The sequence below is a fragment of the Trachurus japonicus genome, chromosome 1, assembly GCF_045865225.1.
Source record: "Trachurus japonicus isolate A0001 chromosome 1, Traja_1.0".
Lineage (NCBI taxonomy): Eukaryota > Metazoa > Chordata > Actinopteri > Carangiformes > Carangidae > Trachurus > Trachurus japonicus.
Window position 1 is genome coordinate 10,445,706 of NC_140907.1, and position 20,603 is coordinate 10,466,308.

A 20,603-nucleotide genomic window follows, 5' to 3' on the forward strand; every position below is an offset into this window, starting at 1 on the left:
TATGCAAGATAAAAAAAAAAAAAACTCTGATTGTATTTCCATGAGGTAATTGTTGATTGAGCTGCGGAACTCCGGTGCACTCGGTGATCGACTCGTCAGGGCTTCCTCACCAACGAGCGGCTCCCGGAGGAGAAGTAGGTGAGTTGAGTTGCATCTCCTTGCTAAAGAAAACAGGCAAAGCTAGCAGATGTTTGACAACTCGTACTACGTGCTGGGACCCTGTGTGTACTATTGATGACATTTGGTGCAGTTCTGCAGTTCCCCCTCGAGGGGGGGTCTAACTCGGTGTTACGGTGTGTTTGACCATGGTTTACACTTACGCCGGAATTTCACTTTAAGTCAACAGCTGCTTTTAAACTAGTTTCGTCTTGTTGCCTGTGCCCTGCCTCTTTGGGTCCGACAAACTAGCACTTAGCTTAACATTGGGATATTTGCTTTCCACTCCTCTGAAACAGCTGATCAGGCAGAAATAAAACGTTTCTGCTCTCCGGCCGCCACACTGCGTGCGGTCGCCTCCTTCTTCTTCTTCTTCTTCCTTCCCAGCCAGAGGTTTCAGACTGTCGCGGCACCATGCACAAGACATAAACACTGTGGTGCTGTATGTGTACGTCTGGGTAACAATAGCATTCCTGTATGAAAAGTGTGAGTTTACTGCAGCTCAGCAGAGTGTAATTCACAGTCTCGCAGGATTGTGGCCTGAATCATTTCTGAGGGATCTTTTGTTTGTTCTTCTCAAAACCATTTTCTCTATTTCCCGTGAGCAACACAAAGTGAAGATATCAAATGGAAAATGATGTTATGTTCAGACAAAGAAGAATCTGGTTTAGTGCATAAATTGTGAAATTTAACTTTAATTTTGAATGCTATCTGGCACCAGAAAATAGCAAATTCATTCCACAAACACTTTCTACATTTTGTCTTCACACAGCCAGTCACAACATCCATCGGCTATTCTGCTTATCTGTGCAAAGGGCTGGAGCCGATCCCGGCCAACAGATTAACATGTAGAGATAAACACGTTCATATTCACACCTACGAGCCATTTGGAGTCGCTAGTTAACCCATGTCTTCTTTGGACTGTAGGAAAAGCAGGAGAACCAGAGAGGACCCTCACAGCAACAGGCAGAACATGCAAACTCCACACGCAGCGAGAGGCTCCAGGCCCAGGAGTCCTGCTGAGAGGTGACAGTGCTAACCACTGAACCACCGCGCCGCACCACTCACAACATGCAGCATAATTATATTCAAGTGCTCTTTCCAGTGCAAACAGCGGATGAGAACTGCTCTGAAGAGTCACAATAATGTTTTCATCAATCACTCGTCTTTTAAAAATATTAAGATAAGATTTAAGAGCAAACGTATCAGTTTAGTTACACGGTTAACAGCTTGTGGTTTATTCCCTCATGGGGAGAGAGATGTCATCAGCAAAGCTGAGCACCTTGTGATGTTATTTCCATATTAGAAAATCTTGGCCCACTGGTGCTGTCTAATTATCACATTTGAATGATCACGCTGGAAAGGACAAATCTCTTTGAAGAAGGTGAAGCAATCATTGTGAGAATGACCTTGTTCCTCTGTGTTGTGTTGTTCCAGTTTGTTTTCACAGTCATTGATGATCTCCTGTAGCCAGCATGTTCAGACGTGTCTCTTAGTGACCGACAGTGTCACATCACATGATGAAGATGTTCATCAAAACTGCACAGCTAACATACGTACACCATTTACTGCACTTGTACATCGCATGTAAACAAGAAATGATGTTAACTGAAGCTACTTGAAAGACTTACTGATATCAACACTGATCTTAAAAAACAAAAAAAACAACTGGGTTTTTTCTGAAGTTTATTTTTATTACTCACATGCCACATGATGATCACTTGGTCCCTGCAATCCTTCAACAATATCTCCATCTTTGTCTTTGTAGTGTTCCCGAACACAACAAGTATGAGTGACAGGGATGAAATCCACAGTCCTAATTTTGCGTGGCATAGCGATGTGATAGTTTGCATTATTTGACGTGGGCTTGTTTGATGTATTTATTCATAATCTGTGTATAACATGCAAGAGATTGAGGTTGAAACCGAGACATGTGCTGAAATGGACGAGAAAAAAGTCTCCTCATGTCTCTGTCCACATCAGTACACTCCTGCTGATTTCTCGATACCAGTCGTGTGCACACTCAAATCAAGTTCAGGTAGTATGCTGATTTGGGATAAGTATGTCATGCAATGCAACCCCACATCAAACAATCCAAGCTGGATCTTTAAAGGGATAGTTAGATTATCCAATATAGATGACAAATACTGAGCTGGATGTGACGATTGAGATTGTGTTCATCTTTAAAGGGATAGTTGAACATTTTGGCAAATTGGCCCATTGCCATAATCCCTTTAGTTTTAGGAGTAGGTTTGTTAGCTTTAACAACTGCATCTCGTTCCGTTCCGTTATTATCTCATAGCGTGGTGAATGTGCAGGTCACAACTTGTCCACAAGAGTGTTTTTGAGTTGCTGGATTTTGTTTGATGAGGGAAACCAAGAAATCCTATTAGCCTCCGTAGCTTAGCTCTGAGCAGCTCGCGGCTCTGCTCCGCTGTTCTAAAAATAGCTTGCACCTGGCAATGGGCCAATTTGCCAAAAATGTTGAACTATCCCTTTAAGGTAAAGCTAACATGGGGTTCCATTGGTGTGTATCAAGTTGGAATCATCAATCTACTGTAGCTTGAGAAGAAATCTCCTACTGCTTAATAATGGACATTCACATTTTTCTTCTCATTATCAAAACCAGCGGAGCAGATATGTTATCTGTTTAATTCCATGCATTCTTTTTCCTTGTCAGAAACCTGGAGCTGACATTACTCACTATGCAGCTCCACTGTTGAACTGCTGGAGAGTGTGATGTAATTGGCCTGAGTAGCTACTGCCTGCAGCAAAGATGAAGACCAGGCCACAAACTTTAGCCACACTAGTGGGCATGGCTGCAGTGATGGCACACCACTGCATCATCAGTAAAATATTGGGTGGACCAGCATGAGAATTTGTAAAGACCTTCATGGTTCATTCAGTTTTGGTTTGAGGGGACACAGAGGATAGTTGGGATAATCGATGGTGCAGCGTCTGAGTGTGGGCAGCAAGCAGGTTATTCTTTCTTACTAACTACTATTGGTGCACCCTTGAGGCAAGGTTGTCTCCCCCCTCTCTCCCCATTCCTCCATTCAATCCTCAGACCTCCCCTTGGCTCATCAATACATCAACCCCCTCCGTTCTGTCTTTATCTCAGTCTCAGAGGCAGTGTGCCTCGTACATTAAATATTTAGAGACAGACAGTCGAGTGCAACAGCCCAGCAACCTCCACTGAGGGAGAGCGAGAGAGACAGGCAGAGCAGGCAGGGACCTTTCTCTCTCCCTCTCTTCCTCTCTGCCACGCCAGGGGAGGGGAGGGGGGTCTCCGGAAAGAGCCCAAAGGGTAGGAGAGCCCCACTCTCCCCCTGGGTTTCAGTACGTGCGTGTTTGGGGGTCATCACAGGGTGAGCTGTGCGGTCTGAATGTCAAAACGCTGTGGAAGTCGGTGTGGTGAGTGCAGGGGGAGGCAGGAAGGGCCAAATGGAAAAACAAGTGGAGGAGGAGATATGTGGTGTCAGTGTGGGAGGAAATCCTCAAATTAGCTTAAAACACATTTTTCTCTTTTCTGTGTTCGGTCTGAAATCTGGTTGCCTGATTTATGATGTAACAAACAGCGCAACACGCAGCCAGACAGATGCACAGACCTCACTGTTTGCCCTGTTGATTTTTACAACGCTCAATACTTCCTCCCAGCTTTTAGATCTGTGTGTGCGTGTGTGTGTGTCCGTACCTTTTGTGTAAACTCATTCTTTACCTCCCACACTTGAAGTCGTGAGCAGACAAACCGGCATGACAGTGAGAAAAGAAAAGAAAGATGTCTCTGCCTCGTTTGAGAGAGAAACAACAAGTGATCTTTTGTGCCTTTGTGTAAACGAACAACACACAGGCAGATCCAAGGAAAACAGCTATTAACATCCCTTAATAATCACTTAACTACTCAGAAACAACTCTGTTGTTTAATAGGGACGATTGCAAGTTTTTAAAGCCATCTGTAGCGCTGTTATACCTTTGCACTGTGCAGTGTACGGTATATTTACCGTGTGTTCATGGATACTGGAGCGTACACAACCCTGATCACTTTATGGTGGGAACTCCATTTTATGTGTATGCAGTCAATAACCCCTCCAAACTTCTGCAAACACCCACTCCCACAGTGTCAGTGGGAAGAAAGTGAGGTGAATGGAAAACATATTTAATTTTCAACAAATACAACAAAGAAAATCTGTCTGTTTCCAACGAGCAGAGAAGGAGAAGGCCGAGGAAAAATAGGTGAATGCAAGTAACTGAGAATGTGGTTTGTGTGTGTGTGTGTGTGTGTGTGTGTGTGTGTGTGTGTGTGTGTGTGTGTGTGTGTGTGTGTGTGTGTGTGTGTGTGTGTGTAAAACAACATTCCATTCATTCCTCAGGTGCTAAGCCTGCCAGACTGGGCAGCAACATCAGGGCACCAGTTACAGCCACACACATACAAAAACATATGTTCACAACCACACTCACACACACACACACACTGGTGAATAGAAAGCAAACAGTTTACAGTAATAACTGCAGAAATCAAATTAAGCTTATTTGGAACATGATTTCTGCTAAAAACAAAACAAAAAAAAACTTGAGCGACAGCATCCTGCATTTTTATGAAGGATCTATCTAAAGTCTAGTTAGTGACTTGAGTGAGTTTGTGAAATGAAGACACCACAAACAATGCTTTAAAACTTTAACCCACTTGAAGACTTAAAGGCTGTGGTATTCCTCAGCTGTGTGTTGTGGTTAGCAGTAACACATATTAGCATGGGCATGTTAAAGGGACAACGAGGAGTTTGTATTTGGTTCTAAAAGAGTCTCATATTACTGTAATGTGGATGAATCTATGCTGCCCACACTTGTTAATGGCACCATTTTGGATAAATATATCGTTTTGTCTCTATCGTTATTTTGTTATTATTATTAGTGGTGGAAATGCTGGGCGAGCCGACCAGCGTTTCTTTACTTTCGGTTTCGTGGACGCTGCCCGGCGAGTCATGGGAAAAAATCGCCAAATCGTTGTGTGACAGTTGAGGTTCCTGTCACTATGCCCCCAATTGATCATGCGCCCTGGCTTGGCCAAGGGGATGTCTCTTTGGCCAAGTGGCAAGTGCGCATGACTCTTACCCGGGAGGTGTGGGTTCAATCACCGCCCGGGCCCTCTTCACCTTGCCACAGTTGTAAATGGTCGGAACTACGACGGTATCTGATCGTCTTCGAACCTCTGACTTTAATTCTTGATGAATGAAAACATTCTTTGCAAGATGTACCTCTTGCGCCGGTCCAAGAATTTCACAGTGCGCGCGGAGGCTCATGGTAAATGTAGTTTGAAAACACTAAGCTTTCCAAAACTCCTCGTTGTCCCTTTAAGGGAGGTATTTGTACGTTTTGCTAATGCTACAAAGCCAGCGTAACCGGCGTTGACAGGCAATGCAAGGCAAGTTTATTTGTAGAGACAATTTTTACAAATTAATCTCAAAGGCAGTGGCGGCTGGTGCTAAAATAAATTGGGGGGGCGTCAGATAAATAAGATAAATAAAGAGCATTGCTAACTTCACATCCAGCAGTAAACAGCAGTCAGCAGCGGATCAGTGTCATCTCTCCCTCCGTACAAACGCTCCGTTCTGATCCAGCTCCACTGGACTTTCAAAGTAATGACGCAGCTGAAAATTAGTTAAATAGTGAAACAGCGGTGCCTTTATAGCCGATTTTAGGATGAAACTCTGAACATAACCTGGTGCTAAGCATAAGTTACCGTGGTGATCTAGTCGGGTTAAAAGAGAGCCACCTTTGTAGTACAGGAGAGCCTGGCTTTAGACTCAACATACCTCGCTAACTCACTAAACTGGCTTCGCAGTACACCCCTCAGCTGAGTTTGGCATGACACAGACGGGAGAAGCGTCGTGTAACTCCGTCCACGGCCACTTGCCTGCTGCAGGATTTTTAAGTCAGGTTGCTCCGGTCCAAGCTCCTTTATCCTTTTTTTTTTAACTCTAGCGAACGCCCCGTGAAAGGATTATTTCGTAATGAAACAACTGATTTTTCTTTTGCTGCGGCTGCCATTGTCTCCTGTCTTGTTGTTGTCTGTCTGCTCCGTGTGCACACAGGTGCATCTGTAGCTGTTTGAGTGAGGCACGGCTCCGCTGCCAGGGGAGTGACTTTGATTGACAGGTCAGGTATCATGAATCAATCCGTCAGGTATCATGAATCAATCCGAAAAACTCTCAGGCAAAAAAACCTTTACATAACAGGGAAAAACTGGAGAAACTTCAGGGTGAGTGAGAGAGGAAGGATCCCTTGGTCAGACGTGCAATAAATGTTGTGTACAGACAAGAAACAGCTGTTTACTAACCAGTTAGAACAAATGTTACGAGTGCAGCATCAAGACAAGACAACAAAGGTCAGTTATTTAGTTAGTTACTGCGCTTATGACAGAAAGAGTTCACCCTTTTACTTTTGCGCACACTTAATTGTGCCGTGGATTTCATTTTGCAAAGGTTTCTAGACTCATCCTGTGAATTTATGAAGCTATCGTCTGCTACAGTGCAGCCATACAAGATGTTGTTTTCAGACAAACCAGCAGGAGACAATTATGTAGCTTTCTGAAATGTTTGAATGGGTGCCACCAATTTGGTATTTTAGCTGCATACATAGACATGATGTAGATCAGCAGAAATGTCCATTTAGTTGTTCTCATTTATTGGTGAGAATGACTGAGTCCAAGTGGTGCATTGTGTTTTTTTGTATGAACCAACCGATTATTTCCACAGACACAGGGTGAAAGGCTCTCTCTCTCTCTCTCTCTCTCTCTCTCTCTCTCTCTCTCTCTCTCTCTCTCTCTCGGTCTAATACACTATAATCCTGTAAGAAGAAGCACCGGCTGCAGGTGATTTTGAGCCAATATTTAGCCCTGGGCCAGTGGAGACATCTCCTTGCTCAATCCAGAACAACAACAAGAGAACCAAAGCCTTTCCTCCGTCTACAAAGCAGAGAGAAAGCCGAGATGTTCCAAGAAAATCCTCATGGCTTCAGGTCTAGGAGATAGGGGGGTGATGAAATAATCCGAAACAGTGGAGTAATCATTTGCCTCTGCCACTATTTTTTTCCATGATATTTTCATGTCAACAGCAGAAATGATGCGAGGTCTCTGTTTGGTGATGTATATTTGTACTGTTGTGGTTACAGGTTACTTGCTGATCAAATGGTGTCTTCAGTCGTGCTAGGAGTCAATTTTCTTGCAGTAATCAGTGGGTTGAGTTTGCTTTGCAGTGTTGTTGTTATTCATCCGTTCAGTTACAACAACTCGTCATTCTTCCTCTATTTACTCCAGACAGACCATGGTTGATTCTGGACCCCTCCTGTGCACTGGGATAGTTTTCAATGGAGAAAGCTGTTGTGTGTAGCCACTGAAAAACAAATCTGTTGTATGTGTCAGCAACAAACAAGAATTTGATAGTTTAGGTTTCAGTTTGTCCTAAGTTTCTATGTATACAAGTTTGAGGTGTTTGAGTTTTTGCATTTTATTTTCCATTGGAACCCATGGGATATAACTTATTTATGTATTCATTTATGTAGACACTGTAGAAAAATGTTTTACATTAAATTAAGCACAATATTAGCTTATCTGCCAGACCAGAATTGCCATAACCTTTGCAGACACTGAAGAAAATTGTTGAATATCACAGTTCATAAACACAAACACCAATATTTTTTTATGTTCATTATGAACCATCTCGTGGCTACACTGATAATGGCTCCACACCAACTACATACAGTTTCAGTATTAAAAATCTAATCATGTTATATACACAGTTGCCCATAAAGTTAGAAAAAAAATGTTTTTACATGAAATGATTGTGACATTGTGATTTATTTTTGACAGATAAAGTGTCAATCAACTATCAATCTCTTCCAAACATATCACTGTGAAAATTAAACCACAATCAACCTTTGTGAAACGTGTATTCAGGCTTAAACAAATTTTGGGGTATTGAACAATAGGACTGAGGGTTTTGTTTCAATTTTGGTTGAAAATCATACAACAAATTCTGAAAACGTGGACTTATTGCATACAGACTTAAAGCAGCTGGGAAAAGGACAACATAGCAAATGTCTTGCGCCACACAATTGTTAAGCATGTTTTACCTGGATAAATGGGACTCCGTAGCCTGTAATCACTGCACCAGGTCAAAGGTGATTACTGATGTATAGGAATAAAAAGAGGAAAGTGTCTGAAAACAAAAAGATACCAACTTTATGGGCAACAGTGTACAAAAAAACATCAGTCACAGGGGCCACATACTTTTTCTTTTGAGCTGTTGTGCACTGTTTATTGAAGACAGTGGTTTCCAGTCTGGGGTTTCTGACTTCTACAAAGGGTCACAACATGAAATGATTGGCAGGTTGGAAATAATAATAATAATTAAAAAAAAAAAAAAAAATAGACATCATCTTGTGATTAACCTGATGTTCTGACTTACGTACTCAGTAATCACCAACACATTATTATGCGAGTGTTCATGGGTTCAACCACAACATTTTATAACTTGACCTTCACTTGATCTTAACTACACACCTGTAAAGTTCTGAGACCTCCATGACCACACTGTGCCATGGTATAACTATTTTATTTTCTGTTTGATTCTTTTCATTTCTCAGACTTTTTCTCTATCTCTGCTTCTTTTCTGTTAATTCCTATCAAAATGGGAAATTCCTCCAAGGAATCCCCTTGATATGACAAATGTCTGGCTAAGTAACAGTACAGGGGGGATGTGAAACCTTTTTGAATGTAAACTGATCATAGATCATCCAAACCGTCAAATGTGACAAATTGGCTGCAATTGTTCTTGAACAACAACAAAAAAAAAGAAAATGTGAGTATTGTAGTTTTATTCACAGGTAGAATCACTTACTTTTTAATAACCCCTCAACACTGAAACAGGAAACAGAAATGAATAACGCCCAATGGAGTGGAAGCACAGACACACACTGGCCACGTTTTAATTGCCACACAGATTGTGTGAGTGTGCATGTGTGGTAGTGTGCAGGTCCTTGCCTACAGTATGTGTGGGGGGGTGAATGGCTGTGCGTGTGAGTACATGTGTATGTGTGTGTTGGTGGGATGGCTAAGAGACAAGGGAGCACATATGGCCTGAACAGTCAGGGATGGAGCTCACAACTCCCACATGGCATGATAGATAAAAATAAAAAACGGGAGAGAGACAGAGAGAGAGAGAGAGAGAGAGAGAGAGAGGGCGAGTGGGCCTCTGATTGTCTACAACATTGACCTGAAACATTTGCATTTGTGAGGATTTGATTCATGGTTTTTGTCTTGTAAAAGTGCATGCACGCGCACACACACACACACACACACACACACACACACACACACACCTACCTACCTGTGATTGTGCATCGGTGTTGATTTGATGATTGGGTTGGTCAGTTATCATCATGCAGTGTTGAAGCACATGTTATCCATAATGTTACAATAAGGCAATCACTGCCTGCATAAAGGAGCATATTTCATGTGGAAACACTATTCAAATATGAGCTGCTGAAAGTTGACGGGAAGATGAGAATCTACCATGTTGTCACAAAAACATAACCTTGCTAGTGTTCTCATTTGAAAGAAAAAAAAAAGAAGAAGAAAAAAATCTTCTCATCTCTTATTTCCTTTTCTCTCGCACCTCTCTGTGACGAGAGTATTTTTAACAGCTATTATTAAAGCACGGTGGTTCTGTACTTCTTCTTATCGCGGTCTTTAAATGGAAATGAAACTTATTCTAATGCTGAACCTTCTGTCAGTCATGACAAAGAAAAATCACCTGGATGCCCTATAATGTGAAATGTCTCCATAGTCTACGTATGTTGATCAAATGTTTCAAAATAAAACTTATAAATTCTCTTTTCAGATACTTTTCCTCGCAGCTTCAGCAACTGTTGCCTCTTCACCTCTACTTCTTTTCTTTCCCTGATGTTTCCCTGCAAACACACATCATTACATCAACATTTTAAACTCTTACCAGGTAACTGTATGTTAGGCTTTAGATATAGTGATAGAGATTTTATCGTCTTGTTTCAGTTTTCAAAGGTGACATCTACAGAAAAATCCCTTCTTTGATGGAGGAGGTGTTAATGACAACATGCAAAAGTAATGTGTTGTTTAAGCCACAGGAAGTTTGAGCTGCAAGGAAGTGTTAAGACATAGGGAACATGTTGGAGTGATGTGTGTTCATTTATTGTATTGTTCTCTATTATTAAAATGAGCCAGCATTCACTGTGTAGGTAAAGAATGTTGGGAACACCCTGATCACAATCAAACATCAGTAAAACGTACATCATCACAGTGGCCCATTACAGACAGGCACTGTTTTTGCACTTTCTTCAAACTCGTAAAAAAACTACATGAGTCAGAGGTTAACAAAGTCCAACCAGTGAGATAAGAGACAAGTTTTTACTTATATTATCACAAATAGCAGCAAGATTCATCTGTGTGTGTGTGTGTGTGTGTGTGTGTGTGTGTGTGTGTGTGTGTGTGTGTGTGTGTGTGTGTGTGTGTGTGTGTGTGTGTGTGTGTGTGATTTGTTTTAGAGCACTGTTACACTCCATAACACAAGTGGGAAAATGTTTTGTTAAAGCAGAAGTAAGTGGTCCGGTCGTTTTCGCTAATGCTGCGTTCCAGGCAGGCTTTTGAAATCGTAAATTACAGCTTCAAGTCACAACTTACGACTTTGTAGCGTTTCAGGCAACCCACTCGTGTTTTTCCGACCTGTTTTACCGGTGAAAGTCACTATAACGGCCACTCGTAACTTCTGACCCGTGAACTCGTACCAGATCGAACTGGTACCACTTCACGGTCGGAAAAATACGAGTTTCCTTGAACGCACCATAACAGTCCTCGTCCCTACGTCGCCACATTCACGGCGTTCCTTGGCTGCACACACAGCCCTACATGCCGTTCTCTCTCCTCATTGGATAAAAACTGTAGGATACGATAAATGTTTTCTCTTCGGCTCAGAGCAGAGCAGAGGGACTGAGAGACCCGTGTTTCGGTCCAAACACTCTATGTAAGTGATTGCTGTCGGAAGATATAACTACCATTTAAGACTTATATTAACACAAATATATCACTTACTTCTGCTTTAACTTTATAAAACCAGGTTGAATTTTCGGGGAGGATCAGAATATATAGCCTACGGTAACAAGGACACTGTTCACTGACATGAAAATGCTTAGTGGAGCTATGGTAGCGGGAGCGTTATGATTTGAAGGTGCTTTGTGACTGGTCTGTGTCCCCTGCTGGGGCTCAGAAGAGGTTGGGTTATGCAGCAGGACAATGACCCTGAATATCAAAGCAAATCTACTCCAGAGTGTCTTCAAACAAAGTGAATCCACCTGTTTGAGCAGCCCAGTGAGAGCCCAGAGCTTCATCCCAGAGAGACTCCGAGCCGTTCACACCAGGCTGTGTGTCCTGTGTGTCTGAGCTGAGGCAGCTCTGTGGGAGGAAACGTTATTTTCGTTATAATTTTGTTTCTTTAGTGATTTGTCTGTGTGAATAGATCATTTACCTTTGTCAGCATATTTTTTACAAAACTATGTGGACATTCATTCAATTTTCCTAATACTAAATGGCTGCTTCAACTGCATGTTCATTCAACCATAACAGCTCATTTGCCTCATATGTGTCCTTTTCTATTCTAGGCTAAGTTAAATCTAAAAAATATATTGCCTAATAATTAAAATAAAAGTGCAGCCTCTACTGGGCTTGATGTTAACTGAACCAGTGTAATGAGGCAGGCTAATGAGCACCTGGTCGCGGACCTAACTCGTGCTGACCTGTTTATAATATCAATGGAAAAACAGATTTTGTGTGTGTGTGTGTGTGTGTGCCTCGTGCAAACGGTGGTGTAATCCGTGAGTACACGACAGGAGAGGTCACGGGTGGGAGCAGCCTGTCCTCTCCGGAGCACACCGCGGATTCCGCGCCGTGTTTTCCGTGTGTCCATCAGAGGGCTCCTCACAGCCTCTAGCTGGTTTTTACTCAACTCCTGTCCTGATATCACTCCGCTGGCATGGTGGAGAAGCGGACATGATTATTGTGATGGTGGCAGGCGGCAGCCAGTGACTACAGACTTCCGCCACTGCTTCCCATATCCGCGTTTTGCGCCGTCTGGGCCACTCTAGTTGCCTCACAACCGGACTACCGAGGGCGCTTGTGCGCTTTCACCCCCCCACACACAACTCAACAACATCTTCACCGGGATTTCTTTCAAACCAAAACCATATGAGATGCAAGTTCACTGGGAAACTCCGGAGCCCGTTTGGTTCAGCCAGCAAAACTTTTTCTCACAGGACAACACCGTGAAACGGCGAGTGGACTGTTACTGTTGCTGCCGCCGCTGCCGCTGCCTCTCCGCCGGACGGTGTGTGTGTGTATGACCGCTGAGTGCCTGCTGTCGTCCGTGCCCTCGCCGTGTTGTTGTGCTTTTTCTCCGGCGGAGTTGTTGTTAGCAGCGTGGCAGCGGTTTTATTGTTGAATTCAGTTCGGGGCTGGCCCGGGTCTCTCTCACGCTGGGTGTTATCCGTGTTATCGGGAGCGGTTTGTTTGGAAACAGAGCCGAGGACCCGCGGTCCCCCGACCATATGACTGCCGGGCTCACAGCCCTTTAAATCCCCCGGTTGTTACTGCCGCCGCGGCGGCGGCGGCCGTCGCTCGCTCGGTCGGTCGGTCGGTCGGTCGGTTATCTTCCTTCCGCTGCCCGGTTTCTTGGGATTGTTCACCGGGGGAGGACAGCCAGAGTCAGAGGTTGTGGTGGAGGAAGAGGTGGTCGGAGGAGGAGGAGGAGGAGGAGGAGGTGGCGGCGGTGAGCCTGACGGGGGAGAAAAGTTCTTCCAAAATAGCAGCCAGTCGGCCCAGTGATGGGGGACTTCGCATCCCCCGCTGCCGGACCCAACGGCGGTATCTGCATCAACAACAGCATGAACCCGGCCGCCGGCAGCGTGGTGCCCGCCGGGGCGATGGGCATACCTAAACACAGCACGGTGGTGGAGAGGCTGAGGCAGCGGATAGAGGGCTGCCGGAGACACCACGTCAACTGCGAGAACAGGTACCAGCAAGCCCACGCCGAGCAGCTGGAGATCGAGCGGAGGGAGACGGTCAGCCTGTACCAGCGGAGCCTGGAGCAGAGGGCCAAGAAGTCTGCCACCGGCGGCGGCGGCAGCAAGCAGCCGCAGGGCAAGCAGCAGGACCCGGACTCCGCCTCCTCCACGGAACAGAGGAATAACACGCTAATAGCGGTAAGACCTGGTCCTCAATCACGGCCAAGACCTCCACGACACACACAACACACTTTCAGTAGGCTACACACTTCCCTCTCTTTCATGTCCCCTCCATCTCCGTGTGTCCCCCCCACCCCCCCAACATTCTTGGACCCCCATCATGCTGCAAAGCTGCACTACTACTACTACTACTACTTGTTCGCTCCTGAGAAAACTTGTTGAAAACACGTTCATTGAGCGCTGGCAATTGCTTTGGAAACACACACTTCACTTTTTCAAACCAGAGTGCCAACTGCTGCTTTTTGTTTACAAAGAAATCCAGCCCCTTGTAGCAGAGAGAGCAGGCTGCCAGGGGCTGGAAATGCTGCAAGATTTGGAAATGACAAGCCTGACAAGTGATATTTGATCTTTTGCAAGATCAGTGCTGCTTTCTGCTTAAAGGAGGGCTGGAAGTTTGGGAGGCACTGCTAATTGTCAAGTTATGATTTCTAGATCACAAACTTCTAACCTAACTTCTGGTAGACGGGGTGCTCTTTTTTTCTTTTACATGAAAACAACTTATTCTTTCTTGTTCTTTGTTTTTTGTTTCTTTTTGGGTGCAAATTGTTCTGCAAGAGGAGCCAGCATTAACGTTGCAACACAGCTTCCCTGGTCTCAGCAGCAGCAGCAGCAGCAGCAGTAGTAGTTTATGCCCTAGCCTGCTCTCTAACCTATGTAACACACTCACAATCATCAAGCCAATACTCACAGTTAATCACAGCCACCCCCCCTCGTTGAAAGTAACCTGCCATCAGACTGAAATCACCTCAGATAGCAGTCAGTGTTGTTCTCTAACCATTCTTTTTTTTGGAAGTAACTTTTGAAGATTCATTCATAGGATGAAATAATGCAGCGGCTGCACAATTTAATCTTATAAGAAGTCTCTCTTTTACTGCCACAAAACTGCCTTCCCTTGTGAAAACAATGCAGCTTTGCTTTAGGAGATGCTTGTCAATGTAAGTCTTAATAGAGTCAATAAAGTCACAGGAGATTTTATAGGAATGCTACAGTGATTTCCTGTTGGTAGGGGGCAGTGGTAACATATGGAGGATTGCTGAATGTCTTATGAGGATCTTGGTTTGTCTTTTCTTTCTTTCTTTTTGTGTTCACTGTGGAGCAGGTCTGCAGATGAGATCTCTTTAATGACCAGATCTAGTTGTGTTTTAAAGAAAAAAAATGTTTCACTGTTGCCTGCATGAAAAGGATGGAGGCAGACACACCGGCAAACTGCACCCAGTGCCTCCCCCCCTCCTATCTGGGTGTCCTCCTCCTCCGCGGCTCCTTGCGAGGCGAGCTCCACTTTCCCTTTTTAGAAAAAAAAAAAGAAGATACATGTCGGGAATGTCAGCGTTTGTTATCCTCTTTTGTTGCCATGTTGAGCCAAGTTCCTCCCCCTTTTTTTGAAGTGCAAAAAAATCATCTTTAATTTCTGTGGCAGGCTTCAGTCATCACTTGAGAGCCGCACAAGCCCGACCGGCTGCAGCTTTGAGAGAGCAGCAGTGGTTTTAATAGTGCGGGACCTCCCAGCGGCCCTTGTGGACATTAAACCGAACCGCCCATGGCCCATGGCCTGCAACAAATGCTCTGAGAAACGGAGGGATTACTGCTTAAAGACACAGTGGCATCCCTCCGCTCTGTCCCTCTCTGCTCCTCTCTCAGTCACTGGTGGTGTGGTGACACATTGTATGCAAACAGTGGCTAAATCTTAGATATCTAGGCGTCTGCACCCCCTTTTTTTATGCTAAATTCTTCTTTTTTTTGTTTAAGCACTGGATTGTACAAGCAGATGACAGGAAGTGTGAGAGAGATCTGCCACCTCTTCTTCCATTTTTTTTCCTCAGAAGAGCTGCAGCTAGATGGCTGTATGTAGTCGCTACAGGAGCAGGCATTCTAGGAAAGCCAAGTGTGCTGTTGATGTGACTCCACACGTCACATGCACACATGCACGCATGCATACACAAATACCCAGAGGGCCTTAAAGCAGATATCAGTGGAATGTTTTTGTTAATATAAGTCCTAAATAGTCCTATTTTCCGTCAGCAATCACTTACATGAAGTATTTCAGCCTAAACACGAGTCTCTCCGTCACTCTGCTCTGCTGTAACCCGAGGAGAAAATTTTCCTTGTGGGATACAAGTGTTATCCAATGAGGGGAGAGAACGGCATGAAGGGCTGTGTGTGCAGCCAAGGGATGCGCGTGAATGTGGTGACGTAGCACGAGGACCAATTGATGCCTGACAAGGGCGGGGGCTGCTAACTCATGGTGCGTTCAAGGAAACTCGTACTTTGTGTTTTTCCTTCCTGTGAAGTCATACCAGTTCGATCTGGTACGAGTTCACGGGTCGGAAGTTACGAGTGGCCGTTATAGGGAACTTTCACAGACAACAGGACGGTAAAAACACGAGCTACGGGTTACCTGGAACGCTACCAAGTCGTAGTTGTGACTTGAAGCTGTAACTTACGGTTTCAAAAGCCTGCCTTGAACACAGCATTAGCCGAAACGGCCGTGCCGCTGTTATCTGCTTTAATCTGTAGGGGTGTGTTACCGACTGTTGTAATGCGTATCCTGTGTGGAGGAGAGAGGCTGCGTTTCAGAACAGTTTTCATCTGCCGGATCATAAGCTGGATATGAACGCAAATGACTCCTGTCAATAGTAACTGTCAGTTTTGGAGGAATGCCTGCAATTTTCTTCTGAAATAGATGAAATGTAAAAAGAAAAAGAAAAAAAGACCAACAGCGTTTCGAGCAAGATGGCATTTGAGATCGTTGAACCCGGATTGTCCACGGTTTAAACTGTTTAAGTGTAATATTCGTCAGCGTGCTGTTTTGTCATGAGCACCTCAGTACACTGAGCTCCGGTCTAATGGTTCTCAGACACACCCACGTCAGGGCAGGAGCAAGCCTGTAATTATGGAAAGTGTGTGTTTGTGTTTATGGGCCAACTATTAGTGAGAACGGAGAAGAAGAAGACACCCGTTCTACCTTTTCACACCATTTCTTAGACATTATTCACATAGCCTATATATCAAAGTTATAGTATAAGTATTCACATTCACATCGTTGTGTGCAGTAAGAACATATATGTTTAGTCTCTCCAGGTCAGAAGATGTTGGAACGAATAATCAGAGGGTTTCCTCACCAAACACTGGAAAGCCCCCCTCCTCCTCTCTCCTAACACCAGGGTAGTTAGAGATAAATTCAAATCTCTGCTTGCTTTGTGAATTGTATACACTATGGATGAATAGTCAGGACGAATTCGCTGTATGTCACGGCAACAGTTTAAGACAGATGATGATATAACGCTTCAGACACAGGCAGAGTCCAACTTGTAAAAGCCAGTAATTACAGTTGTGTGACGTGTGCAGAGAGGTTTGTTTGGTAGCTCCCTGTCCATTGTGTACAGTTAAACACACAAACAGAGGTTCTCAGCTTCGGAGTCCACATCAGCATCAACACTGGAGCTTTTATTGATTTCTTTCATATTTGTATGAAGTCCTCAGCAGGGCCGACAACAAAAAAACAGAGCCGCCATGGTTAGTGTGTTAATCGATGAGTTCATCAGAAGAAAACTAATTGGCAACAGTTTGGTCTGCATAGGCTCATCCACATAATAAAGGGTTGCACAAGTGTACACATCAAAAACAAAAATCCTTCTGGCTGAGAAGAAAGAGCGGGATTCGCAGCAGTTACAGGAACGTAACTGGACTGGAGATCATGTGATTGGTCAGCTGGGCCGCCTGCATTTTCGCCGCGGTATAGCTGTTGAAAGTGACGACACAATGAAGCTTGTTGAAGAAAGTCATATGTCAGTAATATGCAACACAGCCATCTGGTGTTGCAGCGGTGAAATCCTCCTACAGCTGATAACTCCATCAACTATTGACTACTGCTACTACTGACATCATCAACTATTAATGCAGTTTAACCAGAGCAACATTTTAAGGCTGAGACCACTAGTCTCATGCCTTTGTTTGGATGAATTTAACCCCTTTTTTTGTTAACATGGGATTTTTGGGATGTCTCTGATTGTATCTGATTTCCGTTTGGCCGTGCTTTGTTGTCTGTCTCATCTCTGTCTATTTGTATTTCCTCCGTTGCACTTGCATCTAATTTTTTTGAAGAGTTCTGAAGAGTTCTTGGTCTGAATGAGAATACCTGATTGAATAAGACTGTGGTGTTTCAGTCGACAATGACGAGTTCATAATTCAGTGTAAACAAACAATGAAGTGCACTGAAGTGTTAAACAGCGAGGTGTGAAGCGACGGTCATGGGGTCATAGATTAGTAGTAAACACCAGTGTGAGATGATGTGAGATAATGGTTAAGGCAGCTCTGCTCACCTCTTCCTTTAAAGCTGAACACTAATGATTAGGGGTGTAACGGTACACAAAAGTCACGGTTCGGTACGTACCTCGGTTCAGGGGTCACGGTTCGGTACGGTTTCGGTACAACAGACACTATTGAATGTAAAACTAAAATCTGTCTTGTGTTATAAAAGTAAAAAAAAAATTGAATATAAAATTAAACAAGTGCATTAGGAGTGTTATCATGCCATTCATTAATTCTAGAGGGAAAAAAACTTGCACTTGACAACTGACAGCTATTACAAACAAAACAAAACAAGAAACTAACATATGTTGGTTTACACAGTTAATTTAGACTAGATGGCAGTTACTTTGGTGATGTTTCTGGTCCTGTCTGTGTTCATGTCAAGAGGCTTAAAAGCACCGGGATAAGTTGTTGCACACAAGTTGTCTTTTTCCCTGCACCAGTGATTGACATGTGGGTGGCAGGGAGAGGGGGGGCGAACATGCGCTAACGTGTTTGATGCGTTTCTAGCGACGCAGCGCGCATCCGTGAAACATCGCCGACGGACTTTGTCCGGTCGACCTTACAGTCTATGCGGTGGTCGCAAGCTGCTTACACAGTCTATGGTCGCGAGCCGTCGCCGCTGCCGTCGCTGCCGTCGCTGTTGTGTTTGATTGAGAAGCCAGACGGTGACAAGAATGAAGCAGCAGCTCCTCTAACTTCACACTCTCATCACTTCTCTTCTTCGTCTGTTATGGCGGTTGTGGCAGCTTCGAGGCTCATTACCGCCACCTAGATTGCGGAGTGAGGCCTCGACTTTTTTTTTTTTTTTTTAATATTCACTCAGACGTATTCGTCGTGTGACTGTGTGCACCGAACCGTGACCCCCGTACCGTGACGGCACGGGACGAATACATATACCGTTACACCCCTACTAATGATTGAAAACCAATCAGAAAGGAGCAGGAGAATCATCACTGCACTATAAGATGTTGTCGGTCTGTGCGCTGCTGAGGTTATTTGGTGTTTTTTTCAGTCTTGCAGAGTGACAGTTGGCGGTCCGTAGGGGGCAGGTGTGGGCTTGTCGATTACATGTGTTTGTGGTGTAACTGTTCAGTGATTGGTCACAACAGCGTCCTGCCACCAAACAACAACACGTCCTCTGGCTGTGTAGCGTGGCGGTCTGCCGAGGCCACCGGAAGATCGTTGAATGTCAGCACCAAACAAAATGAGTAGAATAGTGGGAGTAGCTCGTTGAGATGTTTTTTTTTTTTGTTTGAAAATATTTTTGTGTGTGACATTCAATACGTTTACATGAACAGCAAGCTCAATTTGAGCATCTCATCGGAGTTCGGTCCTCGTCTCAGTTACAGGGAAAATCAAATAACTGACGGTGTCTGCCTCCTCAACATAGGTGGTGAAATGCGTGAATTCAGCGGGTTAATGCACCCAATGTTTTTTGTGTGGAGGGGTTCCTACCATGCTCCTCAAAGCTGCTTAGTGCCAGTGAAGGCGATACAGGCCCCCTCAGGCCATGACAGAGGTGTCATTCAACCTGTTGGAAGTCCATGTACCATCACAAAAGTTCTGAAAATATTATATGAAGGTTGAAAAGTTAGGTTTAACTTGTTGGTTTAAAGCGTGTACATGCAGAAGAAAACCGGTTTCCAATCGCATTATCTGGGTGTTTTAGTCGGATTTGGAGAAGTCCAGTATTAGTTGGACTAACGCGTTTACATGCACTTTAGTTGTCCAGTTGTAGTAAGATTAAGGCCATAATTCTTTTTTTTTCATCTGTCATGTAAACGTACTGATTGTCTACTTTTGGCTGTTCATCCAAACAAACGGTTGTTCTCCGTCCTGGCGGAAGCGCATGTCGAGGATGGCGGGGATCAAACCCGTGACCTCTCAGCTACGAGGCACGTGTCTCCACGAAAAAACCCCCGACGGGGCCACACGATGTTGCTTAAAAGCAGAATGGTGACCTGAACATTTTTTTGACAAAACATCCAGTCAGATCTGATTACCTAATCGCTAACAAGTTTACAGCTGCGAGGCCAAGGTGCACAGCGAGGGGCTCGTTAGTTCCACTAAAACACAGTAGCTCAGGACAGTCTGTCTTCGGCTGTGCTCGCTCCTTGGCATCCACCTCGCCGTGGAATGTCTTACACACACACACACACACAGTTGTCCTGCTCAGCTCTTGGCAGCAGAGGCCGGAGTGTGGGCGGCTGAGTTTTCATGAATCCGAGGCCTTCCCTCTTCCCTCCCTTCCTCTCCTTCCCTCCCTCTCTCTCTCTCTCTCCTCCCTCTGTTCACCACTTCTCTGGTTTCAGCCTTAGCACCGTGCTAATGCAGCGGAGCTGGGTCTTAGTAGCCATAGCATTGTTAATGTCAGCCGGGACCGTCGCCCATGAAAGCGCTATATTTAAACTGGTGAGCTGGCGCGGGGCTGACACTCACCAGCGCGCACACGCAAATATATCGAGCGTGACGTCGACAAACAGTCGTGACATCACAGACGTGCTGTTTTTGACTCATTACTCTCTAATTCCACTCTGACCCCCCCTCTGGCTTTTATGGACTGTGTCTTTTAAACTCTTTTCCATTGTCTCCACTGCTCGCCTGCAAACTTTACATTTTTGTCACTATTTTTTCTCACTCTTGTTCCTCAGTTCACACACACACACACACACACACACACACACACACACACACACACACACGAGCGCACGCTGTGGATGTTTTTGATTTAGGGCGGCTGTGACCACATTCCCTTCCACCCACGCTTGTTCACATGTTCTACAGGAACAGACACACGTTCAGTGCAGACCCTT

The 20,603-nt window shown here is 44.5% G+C and overlaps 1 protein-coding gene across 2 annotated transcripts in view; it reads left to right on the forward strand.

Moving 5' to 3' along the window:
* The first annotated feature begins 12,144 nt into the window (after nucleotides 1-12,144).
* maml3 (mastermind-like transcriptional coactivator 3) overlaps nucleotides 12,145-20,603 on the forward strand; it is a 159,131-nt gene continuing 150,672 nt past the window's right edge. Inside the window, exon 1 of one of the 2 annotated variants that reach the window (XM_085768653.1) lies at nucleotides 12,145-13,437. In XM_085768653.1, the coding sequence (XP_085624779.1) occupies nucleotides 13,060-13,437 (378 nt within the window). In that variant the 5' untranslated portion in view covers nucleotides 12,145-13,059. The remainder of the gene's footprint in view (nucleotides 13,438-20,603) is intronic. The other variant, XM_085768743.1, reaches the window with a different exon arrangement.